The sequence below is a fragment of the Saccoglossus kowalevskii genome, chromosome 14 (genome assembly GCF_978046115.1).
Source record: "Saccoglossus kowalevskii chromosome 14, keSacKowa6.1, whole genome shotgun sequence".
Classification (NCBI taxonomy): Eukaryota; Metazoa; Hemichordata; class Enteropneusta; family Harrimaniidae; genus Saccoglossus; species Saccoglossus kowalevskii.
Window position 1 is genome coordinate 34,893,305 of NC_140654.1, and position 19,495 is coordinate 34,912,799.

Consider the following 19,495-nt stretch of genomic DNA (forward strand, 5'->3'; position numbering starts at 1 on the left):
ATGAGCAGACAAGAGTATAGAATTACATTCTTTATTACTTGGTTAATTTATTTGACTTGACGGAATCGAAAACAAATTCTCTCCCTCCATAATTTCGCTAGTGTAAAATATCAGGTTCCGTACAACGTATTATAAACGCTTGACCGTCTGAGCAACCTAAATAGCAGGCCGTTTTTCAACGACTTAACCAGTTAGCTAGCTGGAGTGGTAAATTCTAGCATACCCATATTGACGGCGGTTTTTCATCGACTTGACTGGAAAAGGGTTAAAGTGAAAGGAGATGCAGTTCGCTCGCGTCGGATACAGCCGGTACTCCGGGCGGTCCCTCAAAGTCTTCCATCTGTATGACTCGGTGAGCCACGCTTTTGTTGTGAGGCGGAGTATCATCGATCCCAGTGATACGATGTATATACCCCCACCCTTGATCCTAAAGCGACCACCCATAGTTGCTTCAATGCTTATGGGATCACAGGCGTCGGGATCCAAAGCAACCCCGTCGGCAAGTCTCTCCCTGTCCACCTGAGTGCGGAGTGGGGGGCAGAGCACGCAAACGGTGTTGATGGGCGGCATTGGTCAGCCGCGGAGGATGTAATGCTTAAGGCCTCCGGGTGGGGATAACATTAGGCAACACTTCCCACTGGACCAAACGCTACCCGGTCGGTGTGGTTTCGGGATCAGACCCCATAGCGTGGGATGAGACCAAAACGCCCCCAACCAGATTCCAAGGCTCTTTCCCCAGATCCCGGTACCACGAATTTGGCAAACCAGGCAAAGGGGAATAGCCGCGTTCCATGGGTGTCTTTGCCAATTGAAGACGATCCATCCAGCCCTGAGGGCAGAGTTGCTTGAGCACATTATTATGCGTAACCAGCACTATGGAGACCTTGGAGGCAGAACGCACCAGCTTCCTAGACCAGGCGACATTTTTACTGGTGGGCCACCGCACATCTACATGCGACTCCCCCTAGTGTCGCCTGGCACTCTTGGCCAGGGCCACTACCGTGCTATGAGACGCGGCCTTAGACGCACGTGTTTTCGCCGACAAGCTGAGCCGGGGTACGTCCCCACCTCAGTGACGCAGACTGGACATCCTCCACCCTCTTTGTTCAGGGATTGCGCCGGTGTAGTCCGGTTTGGAGACGGCGGGTGACCGACACCTGGACCTTCCCAGGTGATGACATCTGTTTACGGGATACCGCTGAAATCTCCATTTCCCCCCGTCAGTGTCTCCCCTGTTGGGCACTGCCAGGGGACTCCCGCAAGGCGGAAGCAATCAGACAGGAAGTAGCAGTTTGCTGGGGAAAGACGCCATACACAGGGTACATCAGCTGGAACTAAGGCCAGGCTTCTACCCAAATGTGTTCGTAGTACCAAATCTACAAGTGGCAGGCGTCCAGTTTTGGACCTAGGCAGACTGAATCAGTACATGCTCCTCGATCGGTTCCACATGGAGACACCATTCAGGGTTCTTTTCTCCATCCACCGTTTTGAATGGCTAGCCCTGCTAGACTTAAGCGGGGCCTACCTGCACCTACCGATGCTCCCTGCGAGTTGCCACCTCCTTCGAATTGCCCAGCTGGGCCAAGTATTCGAATTTCAGTGTTCACCAGAGTGATGAAACAGGTAGTGCTGCTGCTTCACCAGATGTCGGTACACCTCAATCCGTACCCAGACTTCCAGTTACGAACAACCCGGGCAAGGGGTAATAGCCAAACGCGTCAGGCTAACACAGGATTTACTTCACCAGTTGGGCTCGTTAGTAAATCGACAAGTCCCACCTCGACCCAACACGCAGTTGGTGTCCCTGGGCATGGAGTTTTGACACAGGTAAGCTTGGCTGAGCTATTTCAAGCTTATTGCTTAGCGCTAAGCAGCCTAGCCGAATGCCTAGTCAGCGTTCCCTCGGTGTCCCTCCGTGAACTAATACGGATCATCGAAATGATGACCTCGGTTCAAAGGGTCGTTCCCCAGGCCGCACTACGCAGCCACCCTGTATAACGCTTGTTATAATGCCGAGCTCTCCTATGGGAACTAGAAAGGCGGGTTTCGATCTCGGACCAAGTGAAGGAAGCCCTGTCCTGGTGGTCGTCACTGGCCAACCTCGGTCAGGGGAGCCCCTTGGGCCCGCTCGCCGCAGGTATGACTCTGGTAACAGATACCTCCCCCTAGGGTTGGGGAGCGCATCTATTGGGCCAATAAGCCCAAGGATATGACCCCTGCATTAGTTTCGGGACTACCATATCAACTGCCTTGAACTGAGAGCAGTGTACTTAGCACTACCACGCTTTCTACCCGTAGTTCGAGACCACAGAGTCCTGCTCCGCACAGGCAACGCAGCGGTGGTCTCCTTCAAGAAGGAGGGGGGACGCATTCCCCATCGTTGTCGGTCCTAGCGGAGCAAAATCCTCCTTTGGTGCCTGGAATACAATGTGCAGCTAACCGCACACCACCATCCAGGGGTGAGGAACAGTCTGGCGACACCCTTTCAGGGCGGCTCCGTCTCCAGAACACTGAGTGGCTGATATCCCAGTGGGTAGCCTCCAGGCTGTTTCGGCTGTCGGACGGTCCAAGATTGGACCATTTTGCCGCACCCCGGAATGCCAAGCTCCCGACGTACGTAACACTCCTGCTGACTCCTGGGCCAGGGTCGCTTTGCTAGTCCCGTGGACCCACTTAGTTGTGTACGCCTTTCCTCCCTTCCCGCTAGTTCACCGGGCACCGGAGAAAACTTCGACAGGTGCCACCCGCATACTATCATGGGTTTCCACTTTTGCTGGAAATGCTAGTCGAAGCGCCAGCAGTGCTTCCGGACTTACCAGACCTGCCGTCCCAACCAGACGGCGCACTACCAACGAGCCCAGCATGTATCACTTACATGCATAGAGGCTCTCAGTAGACCCGCACATACCAAAGCCTTATCTGAGCGGGCTGCCAACGTCCTGGCCAGGGCGAACAGAGATTCCACATATGTGGCCTACATTTCTAGGCTGCAAGCATACACTGATTGGTGTAGCGGAAGGGAGATTGATCCATACCATCCCTCTATTGGCCAGGTAGCAGGCTCCTTCGTCCACCTGTTTGACGAAGTGGGTTTGTCCTACGCAGCGAGCGTTGGCTACAGGTCGGTCTTGTCCCCTACCACTCAGAATGTACGGGAACAAGACTAGCCGATTGTCCTATTTTTAGGAGACTATTTACTGCTTTCCAGACGCCAAGTCCCCCATACATAGGAGCCGCCCAACTGGGACTCGTCGGCTGTGTTGTCTGCTCTAAGCAGACCGCCCTTTGAGCCTCTCCAATCAGCATCACTCAAATTTTTGACGTGGAAAATAGTCTTCCTACTGGCCCTCGCCTCAGGTAGGCGCTGGTCAGAGCTAGGCGCGCACTGTCCTTTGCGGACGGTTGTGCCGCTTTTATGGACGATCAAGTTGTACTAAAGACACGGATCGGGTGTCTCGCCAAGAACCAAATCCCAGGATACGATCCTCAACCGATCGTCATCCCCCGGCTGGCAAATATTGTCGGTCCGGAGGATCAGGAGGAATTGCTTCTCTGCCCGGTCCGAGCGCTGAGTTGCTACGAGAACCGTACCAGGTTTTCTAGACGGGGAACCAAACGCGTGTTTTTGTGTTACGGCCCTGGCAAACAGGATAAGCTGGCTTCCCCGACTTCCGTCTCCAGGTGGATTACTGCGACTGTACTGGAGGTCTATAATACACTATCCTCCTCAACACAGACCTTGCAGAGACACCAAGTATGAGAACATGAGGTCCGTGCGATTGCTAACTCACTAGCGCTAGCGTCAGGTGCCCCCCTCAAACACATTCTGAGGGCAGGCTTCTGGAGAACGCGGAACGTCTTCATCAACTGCTACCTAAAAGACACCCAATCTATTGAGCGGGGCCTCTTCAGGTTAGGCCCGTCGTAGCGGGTCAGGCCTTGTTTGCTGACCCAGCCCGAACGACGGCAGGGGCCTCTGCGCATAGGCGATAAGTCAGTCTCCGCATTTTTGCAGGCACATTGTCTGTTCCACTAGGACTTCCTGGAAGCTCCCAAGTTTCGCATCTTTTGACCTACGCCCTCATGCGAACTGTTTCGGTCCTACTTCAAGCTTATCACCCCCGAATTCGACTTGGGTCTAGCTTTCTCGGGCACACCGAACCCTGTCACCACAGCAGCATTGGGTTCTTGCTTCGGGGCCAGCACAGGCAAGGTGAGACACCACCCATCTTGGGTCTTAACTTAGGTTTTTGGGTTTGTTTTCATCCCGGACTGGGGAAAAGTCTTTCATCGTTCTCCTTGGTTCTCTGCGTTGGTCCTCAAGACGGTAAAAGAATCTTGAGGTCATGGGGCTTCCCCTGACCTGGATTCTATATCTCCGTCACCGGCAGAATCGCTGATTAATGCCTACAGTTCAAAATAGTCATTTTGACTGACCGGAGTCTATTGTGGGTATGAACTATGTGAATAGGCGGGTTCGGAGAACCCTCGCCTAAGTCCACAATATGTGTGGATAATACTGCCTATAATGCCATAAGTATCACCATGCTCATGAATAAGTGATAACTTTTAATCACTTGACCATCTCCAACAAAAAAGAAATTGTTATTTTTGAGAACTCATTTTACAAATCATTTCCTTATTTGATGCGATGTCTGAACTTGCAAATGACCACCAATCATTTTAGATGATCATCAGAGTTATTACAGTTCTTAGCTCCATATGTTCATAATTATGGTCATGGTCTAAAATTATCATGTCACATGATTTGTTTTGTTCCTTGTTTCATTTTAAATTTAAACCATACTTTCTGTATTTGCTGTATACATGATTTGACTTCTAATTCTCTCCACCGTAAAAACTCTATTAATTCGCGGTAGTAAAAATAATTATTTTTTCAAGTGCACAAATTAATAGCGTAAAAACGGAAATTATTGGTTTTTGGTGCGCGAATTGAAAGAGTACTTTTAGATCGATTCAAAAAGGAGCTGTTTTCATAAATTTATTAGTGATTTGTTTTGTTTTCCAATGAACACTATTACAGAACATTTTTTAGTGCCTCTGAGACTCGTGGTTAGCGACATTCATGGCGTATAGTCGGGCAGAGAACACGCACTGCGTCAAGGACCACGCACCATGTTACACTTGAAATGAAACACATGGCTACAAAGTAGCCGTCTGGCTGCACTATCGTTTTTTATTTTTCGAGGCATCGCCCGGGCTATGTTATGGCAGATATTACGAAGCCCATCTTGTCTGGAAAAATAACCCTGCGTTGATAAAACGTCTGTGAATATTTCAATATCATCGACTTGATAATGCGTTGCATTCGTAATAATTACGTAAACATAAACATACCATACGTCAAATTAAATTTTACTATAATATAATAAACTCTGGGCAGCGCACTTCGATCGCATTATTCATGTACATTTCGACTGAACTCTAATAACCACGCTTTTGTGCGGCATTAGGCAATGATCTCCAGAGTTCATGCACCAATATTTAAATTCGGGCCACCCAGTACAAGATTATGTGTGCAAGGTTAGATTTATAGAACGTACATGACCGCTTAACTCTGTGTTTTTCACCGAATCCGGTATAATGAAAATGTGGCACGAGGTCAATCGCCTGACCAATCAAAAACGTCAATTTACGCACCATAGGGCGGTTCACTTAAATGACGTAATAGAATAATGGCGGACACATGGTTGATGTGGACCAGCGACGAAAAAGCCCTGCACTAAGCTTTCCAGCACGGAAATTCGTAATCGATGTGCTGACCGATATTTATCGACTAAGTAATGATCTTGCCCAACATCTGTAGTGTCGTGGAGGAATGATTTTTTTCAGGTCAAATCTTTACCGAACCTAAACTGCTTGCTAACTGAAAGGCTGTGATGACGGAGATCATCTGCGATTGCAGCTACACTAAGTACTGATAACATAAAAACTCAAACAAAATGTATATTTTTAATGTTATCCACTTTATTCTGGCCCGCAAATTAATAGAATACAATTTTAAACATGTTTTTGAACGCCGTGAATTAAAAGGATACATTTAAAAATTAGCGTTCGAAAATAAAATGGGTGCGCGAATTAATCGAGTTTTTACGGTACCTTTCTTTCTTCTACTTCATCCATGTATATATCTACATGTATTTGTTTTGTACATCATTTGACTCCTAATTCTCTCTACCTTCCTTTCTTCCACTTCATCCATGTACTTTTTTTTATTTATTTATTCAATACACAGTTCAACGGGCAAACCCATTAACAGAACTGGAAAAAATAAACAATACATAAAGTAAACACATACAAATACAAGAATAAGCAGAGTAAAGTAACAAAATAAAATTAAAAATGATTATACAGTACTGATTTAAAACTATATGAAGATGAAAATATATCAATATTACATTTAAATGAAATGTCATTGAATAATGTCATTCACCTTAAAAGTGATGAATGCTTCCTGCAGTTGACAGATCCACAGTCAGGTTTAAAAAATGGTTTGCATCTCAAACACATATTTGGAACATAAAAGTAAATATTGGCAAGAATAGCAGGGCAGTCATAAGAAGAATTAACAATTTTATATAAAAAGAGAAGATCAAGAATAGTTCTGATAAAAGAGGAATGTTAAAAAGTTTGCAATAAATAGGATAACATGAAATACTACGATGCACACGTAACTTTTTACATAAATATTTAACAAATTTAAATTGCACATTTTCAATTTTGTTAGAAAGCCCTTTTTGATGAGGGGAACACACCACAGAGTCATATTCAAGAATAGATCTGACAAAAACAATATACAAAGAAATAATTGCAGAAATATCATTAAAGCTATAACAAAAATGTTTAATAAAACGTTTTTAAGGCCCGAGAAACAATAAAGTACATGTCTTGTATATCTACATGTATTTGTTTTGTACTGGTACATCATTTGACTCCTAATTCTCTCTACCTTCCTTTCTTCCATCTAATCCATGTATACGTCTTGTATATTTACATGCATTTGTTTTGTACATCATTTGACTCTTAATTCTCTCTACATTCCTTTCTTCCATCTAATCCATGTATACGTCTTGTATATTTACATGTATTTGTTTTGTACATCATTTGACTCCTAATTCTCTCTACCTTCCTTTCTTCCATCTAATCCATGTATATTTACATGTATTTGTTTTGTACATCATTTGACTCCTAATTCTCTCTACCTTCCTTTCTTCCATCTAATCCATGTATACTTACATGTATTTGTTTTGTACATCATTTGACTCCTAATTCTCTCTACCTTCCTTTCTTCCATCTAATCCATGTATACGTCTTGTATATTTACATGTATTTGTTTTGTACATCATTTGACTCTTAATTCTCTCTACCTTCCTTTCTTCCATCTAATCCATGTATACGTCTTGTATATTTACATGTATTTGTTTTGTACATCATTTGACTCTTAATTCTCTCTACCTTCCTTTCTTCCATCTAATCCATGTATACGTCTTGTATATTTACATGTATTTGTTTTGTACATCATTTGACTCCTAATTCTCTCTACCTTCCTTTCTTCCATCTAATCCATGTATATACATGTATATCTACATGTATATCTACATGTATTTGTTTTGTACATTATTTGACTCCTAATTCTCTCTACCTTCCTTTCTTCCATCTAATCCATCCACCTTTCTTCCATCTATTTGCTAATGACTTTATTATAAATTCAAAATGGCCAAGGCTTCGGGATTATCATACAAATCTGATTACACTTCCTAATTACACTTGACAGTTTTTCTTTGTTTTTATGGAGGTGATAACTCCGCATTTCTTTTGGCACGCGACAGACAAGTATTGTAAAAACAGGAAATCAACAATGACAAATCAACATTTCGCAAAAAATTGCATATCGCTTTTGCAACATGTTTTACAGTACATCATTTGACTCCTAACTCGGTCTACTTTCCTTTCTTCCACTTCATCCATGTACACGTCTTGTATCTATGTTCACCATTTCCTCTTTGCTTTCAACTATTATGCAGTATCTGATAAGAAAGTACACAGTAGGCTCTTCATGTTTCAGGCTACTTCTCTATTTTTGCGCTGGCTAGTCAGTAATTGCTTAGCCTTGCTCCCTGGTAAAACATCGAGTCTGGAGTTTAGCTTTGATATCACCGGTTCTATTACGGTTAACATGGCCTCTAAAACCAAACAAACAATAAAGCTTATTCCCATTATTCCATTGTATAAACATTGATGTTTTTTAGGACTGAGTCAGTGTGGTTAAAACTTTGAGGTACATGTATGCATAAAAGTAATGCGAGAGTTGTACAATGAAAGTGTCATTGTAACATTTTCACATCTGTCAATACAGATTCAGGCTAAAAGCTAGTCTGTCAACAGTTCTCTGGCCTTATTTGTCCGATGAAATACCTTGTCTTCTGATTTTTGCAGCTATCAGGAAATGCCTCTAGTATTTTAGGGAATCTGGTCAGATTGGCCTGACTTAGCTGGTCAATTTACTTTGTTGTACTGTGATACCAGTGCATGCTGGTCAGATTGGCCTGACTTAGCTGGTCAATTTACTGTGTTGTACTATGATACCAGTGCATGCTGGTCAGATTAGCCTGACTTAGCTGATCAATTTACTGTGTTATACTGTGATACCAGTGCATGCTGGTCAGATTGGCCTGACTTAGCTGGTCAATTTACTGTGTTATACTGTGATACCAGTGCATGCTGGTCAGATTGGCCTGACTTAGCTGGTCAATTTACTGTGTTGTACTGTGATACCAGTGCATGCTGGTCAGATTGGCCTGACTTAGCTGGTCAATTTACTGTGTTGTACTGTGATACCAGTGCATGCTGGTCAGATTGGCCTGACTTAGCTGGTCAATTTACTGTGTTGTACTGTGATACCAGTGCATGCTGGTCAGATTAGCCTGACTTGGCTGGTCAATTTACTGTGTTGTACTGTAATACCAGTGCATGCTGGTCAGATTGGCCTGACTTAGCTGGTCAATTTACTGTGTTGTACTGTGATACCAGTGCATGCTGGTCAGATTGGCCTGACTTAGCTGGTCAATTTACTGTGTTGTACTGTGATACCAGTGCATGCTGGTCAGATTGGCCTGACTTAGCTGGTCAATTTACTGTGTTGTACTGTGATACCAGTGCATGCTGGTCAGATTAGCCTGACTTGGCTGGTCAATTTACTGTGTTGTACTGTAATACCAGTGCATGCTGGTCAGATTGGCCTGACTTAGCTGGTCAATTTACTGTGTTGTACTGTGATACCAGTGCATGCTGGTCAGATTGGCCTGACTTAGCTGGTCAATTTACTGTGTTATACTGTGATACCAGTGCATGCTGGTCAGATTGGCCTGACTTAGCTGGTCAATTTACTGTGTTGTACTGTGATACCAGTGTATGCTGGTCAGATTGGCCTGACTTAGCTGGTCAATTTACTATGTTATACTGTGATACCAGTGCATGCTGGTCAGATTGGCCTGACTTAGCTGGTCAATTTACTGTGTTGTACTGTGATACCAGTGCATGCTGGTCAGATTGGCCTGACTTAGCTGGTCAATTTACTGTGTTGTACTGTGATACCAGTGCATGCTGGTCAGATTGGCCTGACTTAGCTGGTCAATTTACTGTGTTGTACTGTGATACCAGTGTATGCTGGTCAGATTGGCCTGACTTAGCTGGTCAATTTACTATGTTATACTGTGATACCAGTGTATGCTGGTCAGATTGGCCTGACTTAGCTGGTCAATTTACTGTGTTATACTGTGATACCAGTGCATGCTGGTCAGATTGGCCTGACTTAGCTGGTCAAAATTACAAAAATAACGATGATGCAACAAGTTCCCATCGTCGGCATGCCTCATTATGGTTATCGTAATGGACTTGAGGTCGGCAAAATGTTTTTTCTTCAACGACAGAAAAATAATCCACATGCTGTGATGAAGGATGGAAAGAAAGTAGCAAGTTTACCACGTGATGTCTCAAAAGTGCTAGCTCCCGTTATGGATTCACAGTCAGCGAAATGCTACGTTTTGAAACCAAAGCTAAGTGCTTCAAACCACTCACCAAGGTATGGATCGTTGCAATATTGGATTCATCGTGAATGAAGAGAAAGCAGAACGTGTGCGCCATATGCTGCGTGGTTCATCTTACGTTGTTAAGTTCCAATGAGTTTTTATGTAAAAACACAAACAAAGCGGCCCTTTTCAGGGCCACCACACATTCCAAAAAGAGAACTACCGTAACAAACACACTATTTAAATAAATCGAACGCGTTCGTTTTTGACAAATAAAACTTTATTGTTGACCCCGTTCTTGGCTAAAAATCACCCTGGGCGTTTAACCGAGGATGTCCCCAACATGTAACTTTTGTGAAAACAGGGGGTGGGCACTTGCCCAGGGAGGGGCGCGTGCCCGGGGTAATACGGTATGTTATACTGTGATACTAGTGCATGCTGGTCAGATTGGCCTGACTTAGCTGGTCAATTTACTATGTTATACTGTGATAGCAGTGTATGCTGGTCAGATTGGCCTGACTTAGCTGGTCAATTTACTTTGTTGTACTGTGATACCAGTGCATGCTGGTCAGATTGGCCTGACTTAGCTGGTCAATTTACTGTGTTATACTGTGATACCAGTGCATGCTGGTCAGATTGGCCTGACTTAGCTGGTCAATTTACTGTGTTGTACTGTGATACCAGTGCATGCTGGTCAGATTGGCCTGACTTAGCTGGTCAATTTACTATGTTATACTGTGATACCAGTGCATGCTGGTCAGATTGGCCTGACTTAGCTGGTCAATTTACTGTGTTGTACTGTGATACCAGTGCATGCTGGTCAGATTGGCCTGACTTAGCTGGTCAATTTACTATGTTATACTGTGATACCAGTGCATGCTGGTCAGATTGGCCTGACTTAGCTGGTCAATTTACTATGTTGTACTGTGATACCAGTGTATGCTGGTCAGATTGGCCTGACTTAGCTGGTCAATTTACTGTGTTGTACTGTGATACCAGTGCATGCTGGTCAGATTGGCCTGACTTAGCTGGTCAATTTACTGTGTTGTACTGTGATACCAGTGCATGCTGGTCAGATTGGCCTGACTTAGCTGGTCAATTTACTATGTTATACTGTGATACCAGTGCATGCTGGTCAGATTGGCCTGACTTAGCTGGTCAATTTACTTTGTTGTACTGTGATACCAGTGCATGCTGGTCAGATTGGCCTGACTTAGCTGGTCAATTTACTGTGTTGTACTGTGATACCAGTGCATGCTGGTCAGATTGGCCTGACTTAGCTGGTCAATTTACTGTGTTGTACTGTGATACCAGTGCATGCTGGTCAGATTGGCCTGACTTAGCTGGTCAATTTACTGTGTTATACTGTGATACCAGTGTATGCTGGTCAGATTGGCCTGACTTAGCTGGTCAATTTACTGTGTTGTACTGTGATACCAGTGCATGCTGGTCAGATTGGCCTGACTTAGCTGGTCAATTTACTGTGTTATACTGTGATACCAGTGCATGCTGGTCAGATTGGCCTGACTTAGCTGGTCAATTTACTGTGTTGTACTGTGATACCAGTGTATGCTGGTCAGATTGGCCTGACTTAGCTGGTCAATTTACTATGTTGTACTGTGATACCAGTGCATGCTGGTCAGATTGGCCTGACTTAGCTGGTCAATTTACTGTGTTATACTGTGATACCAGTGCATGCTGGTCAGATTGGCCTGACTTAGCTGGTCAATTTACTATGTTGTACTGTGATACCAGTGCATGCTGGTCAGATTGGCCTGACTTAGCTGGTCAATTTACTGTGTTATACTGTGATACCAGTGCATGCTGGTCAGATTGGCCTGACTTAGCTGGTCAATTTACTGTGTTATACTGTGATACCAGTGCATGCTGGTCAGATTAGCCTGACTTAGCTGGTCAATTTACTGTGTTGTACTGTGATACCAGTGCATGCTGGTCAGATTGGCCTGACTTAGCTGGTCAATTTACTGTGTTATACTGTGATACCAGTGCATGCTGGTCAGATTAGCCTGACTTAGCTGGTCAATTTACTGTGTTGTACTGTGATACCAGTGCATGCTGGTCAGATTGGCCTGACTTAGCTGGTCAATTTACTGTGTTGTACTGTGATACCAGTGCATGCTGGTCAGATTGGCCTGACTTAGCTGGTCAATTTACTGTGTTATACTGTGATACCAGTGCATGCTGGTCAGATTGGCCTGACTTAGCTGGTCAATTTACTGTGTTATACTGTGATACCAGTGCATGCTGGTCAGATTGGCCTGACTTAGCTGGTCAATTTACTGTGTTGTACTGTGATACCAGTGCATGCTGGTCAGATTAGCCTGACTTAGCTGGTCAATTTACTGTGTTGTACTGTGATACCAGTGCATGCTGGTCAGATTAGCCTGACTTGGCTGGTCAATTTACTGTGTTATACTGTGATACCAGTGCATGCTGGTCAGATTAGCCTGACTTAGCTGGTCAATTTACTGTGTTATACTGTGATACCAGTGCATGCTGGTCAGATTAGCCTGACTTAGCTGGTCAATTTACTGTGTTGTACTGTGATACCAGTGCATGCTGGTCAGATTGGCCTGACTTAGCTGGTCAATTTACTGTGTTATACTGTGATACCAGTGTATGCTGGTCAGATTGGCCTGACTTAGCTGGTCAATTTACTGTGTTGTACTGTGATACCAGTGCATGCTGGTCAGATTGGCCTGACTTAGCTGGTCAATTTACTGTGTTGTACTGTGATACTAGTGTATGCTGGTCAGATTGGCCTGACTTAGCTGGTCAATTTACTGTGTTGTACTGTGATACCAGTGCATGCTGGCCAGATTGGCCTGACTTAGCTGGTCAATTTACTGTGTTGTACTGTGATACCAGTGTATGCTGGTCAGATTGGCCTGACTTAGCTGGTCAATTTACTGTGTTGTACTGTGATACCAGTGCATGCTGGTCAGATTGGCCTGACTTAGCTGGTCAATTTACTTTGTTGTACTGTGATACCAGTGCATGCTGGTCAGATTAGCCTGACTTGGCTGATCAATTTACTGTGTTGTACTGTGATACCAGTGCATGCTGGTCAGATTGGCCTGACTTGGCTGGTCAATTTACTGTGTTATACTGTGATACCAGTGCATGCTGGTCAGATTAGCCTGACTTAGCTGGTCAATTTACTGTGTTGTACTGTGATACCAGTGCATGCTGGTCAGATTGGCCTGACTTAGCTGGTCAATTTACTGTGTTGTACTGTGATACCAGTGCATGCTGGTCAGATTGGCCTGACTTAGCTGGTCAATTTACTTTGTTGTACTGTGATACCAGTGCATGCTGGTCAGATTGGCCTGACTTAGCTGGTCAATTTACTTTGTTGTACTGTGATACCAGTGCATGCTGGTCAGATTGGCCTGACTTAGCTGGTCAATTTACTGTGTTATACTGTGATACCAGTGTATGCTGGTCAGATTGGCCTGACTTAGCTGGTCAATTTACTATGTTATACTGTGATACCAGTGCATGCTGGTCAGATTGGCCTGACTTAGCTGGTCAATTTACTGTGTTATACTGTGATACTAGTGCATGCTGGTCAGATTGGCCTGACATAGCTGGTCAATTTACTGTGTTGTACTGTGATACCAGTGCATGCTGGTCAGATTAGCCTGACTTGGCTGATCAATTTACTGTGTTATACTGTGATACCAGTGCATGCTGGTCAGATTGGCCTGACTTAGCTGGTCAATTTACTGTGTTATACTGTGATACCAGTGCATGCTGGTCAGATTAGCCTGACTTAGCTGGTCAATTTACTGTGTTGTACTGTGATACCAGTGCATGCTGGTCAGATTGGCCTGACTTAGCTGGTCAATTTACTGTGTTATACTGTGATACCAGTGCATGCTGGTCAGATTAGCCTGACTTAGCTGGTCAATTTACTGTGTTGTACTGTGATACCAGTGCATGCTGGTCAGATTGGCCTGACTTAGCTGGTCAATTTACTGTGTTGTACTGTGATACCAGTGCATGCTGGTCAGATTGGCCTGACTTAGCTGGTCAATTTACTGTGTTATACTGTGATACCAGTGCATGCTGGTCAGATTGGCCTGACTTAGCTGGTCAATTTACTGTGTTAACTGTGATACCAGTGCATGCTGGTCAGATTGGCCTGACTTAGCTGGTCAATTTACTGTGTTGTACTGTGATACCAGTGCATGCTGGTCAGATTAGCCTGACTTAGCTGGTCAATTTACTGTGTTGTACTGTGATACCAGTGCATGCTGGTCAGATTAGCCTGACTTGGCTGGTCAATTTACTGTGTTATACTGTGATACCAGTGCATGCTGGTCAGATTAGCCTGACTTAGCTGGTCAATTTACTGTGTTATACTGTGATACCAGTGCATGCTGGTCAGATTAGCCTGACTTAGCTGGTCAATTTACTGTGTTGTACTGTGATACCAGTGCATGCTGGTCAGATTGGCCTGACTTAGCTGGTCAATTTACTGTGTTATACTGTGATACCAGTGTATGCTGGTCAGATTGGCCTGACTTAGCTGGTCAATTTACTGTGTTGTACTGTGATACCAGTGCATGCTGGTCAGATTGGCCTGACTTAGCTGGTCAATTTACTGTGTTGTACTGTGATACTAGTGTATGCTGGTCAGATTGGCCTGACTTAGCTGGTCAATTTACTGTGTTGTACTGTGATACCAGTGCATGCTGGCCAGATTGGCCTGACTTAGCTGGTCAATTTACTGTGTTGTACTGTGATACCAGTGTATGCTGGTCAGATTGGCCTGACTTAGCTGGTCAATTTACTGTGTTGTACTGTGATACCAGTGCATGCTGGTCAGATTGGCCTGACTTAGCTGGTCAATTTACTTTGTTGTACTGTGATACCAGTGCATGCTGGTCAGATTAGCCTGACTTGGCTGATCAATTTACTGTGTTGTACTGTGATACCAGTGCATGCTGGTCAGATTGGCCTGACTTGGCTGGTCAATTTACTGTGTTATACTGTGATACCAGTGCATGCTGGTCAGATTAGCCTGACTTAGCTGGTCAATTTACTGTGTTGTACTGTGATACCAGTGCATGCTGGTCAGATTGGCCTGACTTAGCTGGTCAATTTACTGTGTTGTACTGTGATACCAGTGCATGCTGGTCAGATTGGCCTGACTTAGCTGGTCAATTTACTTTGTTGTACTGTGATACCAGTGCATGCTGGTCAGATTGGCCTGACTTAGCTGGTCAATTTACTTTGTTGTACTGTGATACCAGTGCATGCTGGTCAGATTGGCCTGACTTAGCTGGTCAATTTACTGTGTTATACTGTGATACCAGTGTATGCTGGTCAGATTGGCCTGACTTAGCTGGTCAATTTACTATGTTATACTGTGATACCAGTGCATGCTGGTCAGATTGGCCTGACTTAGCTGGTCAATTTACTGTGTTATACTGTGATACCAGTGCATGCTGGTCAGATTGGCCTGACATAGCTGGTCAATTTACTGTGTTGTACTGTGATACCAGTGCATGCTGGTCAGATTAGCCTGACTTGGCTGATCAATTTACTGTGTTATACTGTGATACCAGTGCATGCTGGTCAGATTGGCCTGACTTAGCTGGTCAATTTACTGTGTTGTACTGTGATACCAGTGCATGCTGGTCAGATTAGCCTGACTTGGCTGATCAATTTACTGTGTTATACTGTGATACCAGTGCATGCTGGTCAGATTAGCCTGACATAGCTGGTCAATTTACTGTGTTGTACTGTGATACCAGTGCATGCTGGTCAGATTGGCCTGACATAGCTGGTCAATTTACTGTGTTATACTGTGATACCAGTGCATGCTGGTCAGATTAGCCTGACTTAGCTGGTCAATTTACTGTGTTGTACTGTGATACCAGTGCATGCTGGTCAGATTAGCCTGACTTGGCTGATCAATTTACTGTGTTGTACTGTGATACCAGTGCATGCTGGTCAGATTGGCCTGACTTGGCTGGTCAATTTACTGTGTTGTACTGTGATACCAGTGCATGCTGGTCAGATTGGCCTGACTTGGCTGGTCAATTTACTGTGTTATACTGTGATACCAGTGCATGCTGGTCAGATTGGCCTGACTTAGCTGGTCAATTTACTTTGTTGTACTGTGATACCAGTGCATGCTGGTCAGATTGGCATGGGATAGTGAATTGACTGTTGCCCTGTCTTTAATAGTTTCAGGTAAAGCAAGTGTGGCCTCTGTGGAAGCATATGATGATCTAATAAGCGGATCCCTGGATGTATATCTTAAGCTGAGTGCAGACATTGGTGGAGAAGTCAAAGAACATGTAAGTCACATTAGATTCTCACTTATCCCATTTCATGCCTAATTCTATTTTTGTATTCAAGTTCATTCATAGAAGCATTGGCCATTATCAAAATCTTATGCTTTGTCATTACTAGCAGGTTACTGATTTAGATTGTACATCTCTGTGGGTTACTGACACCAGAAATTGAATTCAGCCAGTCCCAAAATAATTATTTTGGCAGTATGTGACTACTGTGTACACACATTTAAAATGAAGGACACCAATAACAGAACATGTTATAGATCAAATATTGTGTCTTTATTTCCACAGTCTGTCATGGTTGCTGCAGCCTTCAAAACGCAAAGAGATTTTGTTGTTCAAGTCAGTAAATGCAAAGAACCCAAACAGGTAAGATCTCTATCACGTATTACTAAATCTGTATGTCTAAATTTGATATTAAACACCAGGAAAATTCACTGATTAAACAACTCTTAATTAAATCTGCAATCAGCATTAGCAATGTGTCAACACATGCATCTTGATTAGAATGTAGGAAAGCTGCAATAGACAACTTTGGTTTGCCAGCAAGTGGTTACACTCATTCTGCACCAACACCCATATTGTGGCCATTCATCTGTCCTTCTATCCATCCATCCGGCTATCCGTCTGTCCATGTTGACATTATTATATTCAAAGTTAGTAGAAAGACAAGTCATAAGGTATATGCTATCAGTTAGTTTTTTGTTTTGTTGATCTTTGACTGCTCTTTTGAATGTATCAACCATTTCTCAGGCATGCCTGGATCGATCGATTTCATTCAAATTTTGTATTTACATCACTCATAGTGGGTTACTGATGCACATCAATTTGTTTCATGAATTGATTCAAAATGGCCAACTAACAATGTGGAGCTGTTCATATGGTGATTGTCTGTCCTCCGTCCAGCCATTCATCAACAATTACATTTTCATCTTCTTGAAATCTATCTGCTCAGTAGCTTTGATACTTGGTATATAGGGTCTGATTAGATTGACCTATGAGAAGAATTGTAGCAAGATAGTAACAATTGTGATTGCCATGTCAACATCAAAATAAACTACCATGGTATGACAAAAGCATTGTGGGAACACTAACCATGGCAAATAGTTAATATCTCATTGTATAGAACATTATCAACTTTGTTTTAAGGAAGATGCTCTACAAAGACATCAGAGCCATTTCGACCAATCATATATATAGGTACTACATGTAGACCTCTCTCAGATTTGTTTATTTTGTAATGATATTTTCAATTCTCTAATTTTGATGAATATTTTGTCATTTTATGGTAAAAAGTGATATTTTGATTCCTTTATTTTCAACTGCTTGTTAAAAACCGCAAGTCCAATTGCCTTCATATATATTACATATATAAGTACTAGGTACATGTGGGCCTCTCACAGATTTGTTTATTTCATGATGATATTTTCAATTTTCCAATTTTGATGGATATTTTTGTTATTTTTGGTGAAAAGTGATATATTTTCAACTTCAAGTCCAATTGCTTTAATATTTATACATATTGTTAATTTTCTAATGATATCTTCAGTTCTTCAGTTGAAATGTGCATTGCTAACAGCAAGCTATCTTAGCCGACAGGCTGCTTGTTCACAAGTGTTCTTACCTAGTTCTCAGATTCATTATTACAGATTTTATTTATATTTGGTACAAAGGCTAACAAATGATTGACCAATTGTTTTTGTCTCAAAATTTTCTTGACATTATTTTTTCTTTATTTTATGTCCTCAAATCAAATGCATTCAAATAAATATGGGCACTGTACATATTGACGATGACTTGTTGCTGATTTTTTCTGCAAAAATCAAAATTATTCAAGAATAAAAAATGCCCATATATATTTATATATAACATGACATGTCTAAATAAATCACATCTATGCTTACGTTGAAGTGTGGTTTGAAAGGGCATTTTTTTTCTTCTTTTTTTTTTAAAAATGTTTTGTGCCAGGCGACAGTACCGGCCATTGTATGACACTGTTGTCTCTTCTGACTTTTAAGTCCCAAAAACGAGGACTTGTGTTTTTAGACCTTTATGCGTGCATGTGTGCGTGTGTACACGTGTGTGCGTTCATGCGTGTGTACGTTCAGACTTGTATCTTAGACATGCCTGGACCAATCACAATCAAACTTTACACATACATCATATATGATATTATGCATATGCAAGTCAATTTGTTTCAAGATCTGATTTTAGATGGCTGAATGGCGGCCATTTTTGTGCTAAAAATCATTAAAATCAAGCAACTGGTGGCCATTTTGTTTTAATGAATGGGCTTCTAGACCCATATCTCTGACTTGTTTTGACTGATTATGTTCAAATTTTAAATATTCATTATACTTCAAGTCATAAATATACGGATATATTGGTTTGACGATCCTTTCCAAAGTGGCCAAATGGTGGCTATTTTTGTGCTAAAAAAATCATCAAATATCAATCAATTCTTGCATTTATGGATGGATTTTGGTCAAAGTTGTAACATACATTAGACATTACAGGTTCCTGGTGCACGTCATTTAATTTTTCAGATTGGATTCAAAATGGCTGACTGGCGGCCATTTTGTTTTAATGATTGGGCTTCTAGAGCCATATCTTATAAATGCTTTGACTGATTATATTCAAATTTTATATATTCGTTATACATCATGTTATATATATATATATATATACATGTATTCAAAATGACTGATTTTGAATGCTGTTCCAGAGCAATATCTCTCAATATGGACAAGTACTTGTTTGATGATAAGATACAAATGTCAATCATTTTAATGTAAAAAAAATCATATTCCTGACATGGTTATATTTCAGCTATATTACTATAAACAAAACTATATATCTTAAATTTGATAACTGAGAATGTGCCATGCATGGCTTGTTTTAATTAATGCTGTTCCAGAGCAATATTTCTCAATATGGACAAGTACTCGTTTGACGATCAGATACAAGATGTCAATCATTTTAATGATAACAAATCATCATAAATCAAGCATCATCTTCTGGATTCATACTTCTGACATGTTTATATTCCAACTATATTACTATAAACAAAATTATATATCTTAAATTTGATAACTACCGGAGACTGTGCCA

General features: G+C 42.5%; 1 protein-coding gene across 2 annotated transcripts in view; it reads left to right on the forward strand.

Annotated features, from left to right (window-relative positions):
- Positions 1-19,495, forward strand: part of LOC100368188 (adenylyl cyclase-associated protein 1-like) — a 96,897-nt gene that overhangs the window by 10,655 nt on the left and 66,747 nt on the right. For both annotated transcript variants that reach the window (XM_085508176.1, XM_085508177.1), the window contains exons 3-4: positions 16,272-16,384; positions 16,676-16,753. In XM_085508176.1, the coding sequence (XP_085364302.1) occupies positions 16,272-16,384; positions 16,676-16,753 (191 nt within the window). The remainder of the gene's footprint in view (positions 1-16,271; positions 16,385-16,675; positions 16,754-19,495) is intronic.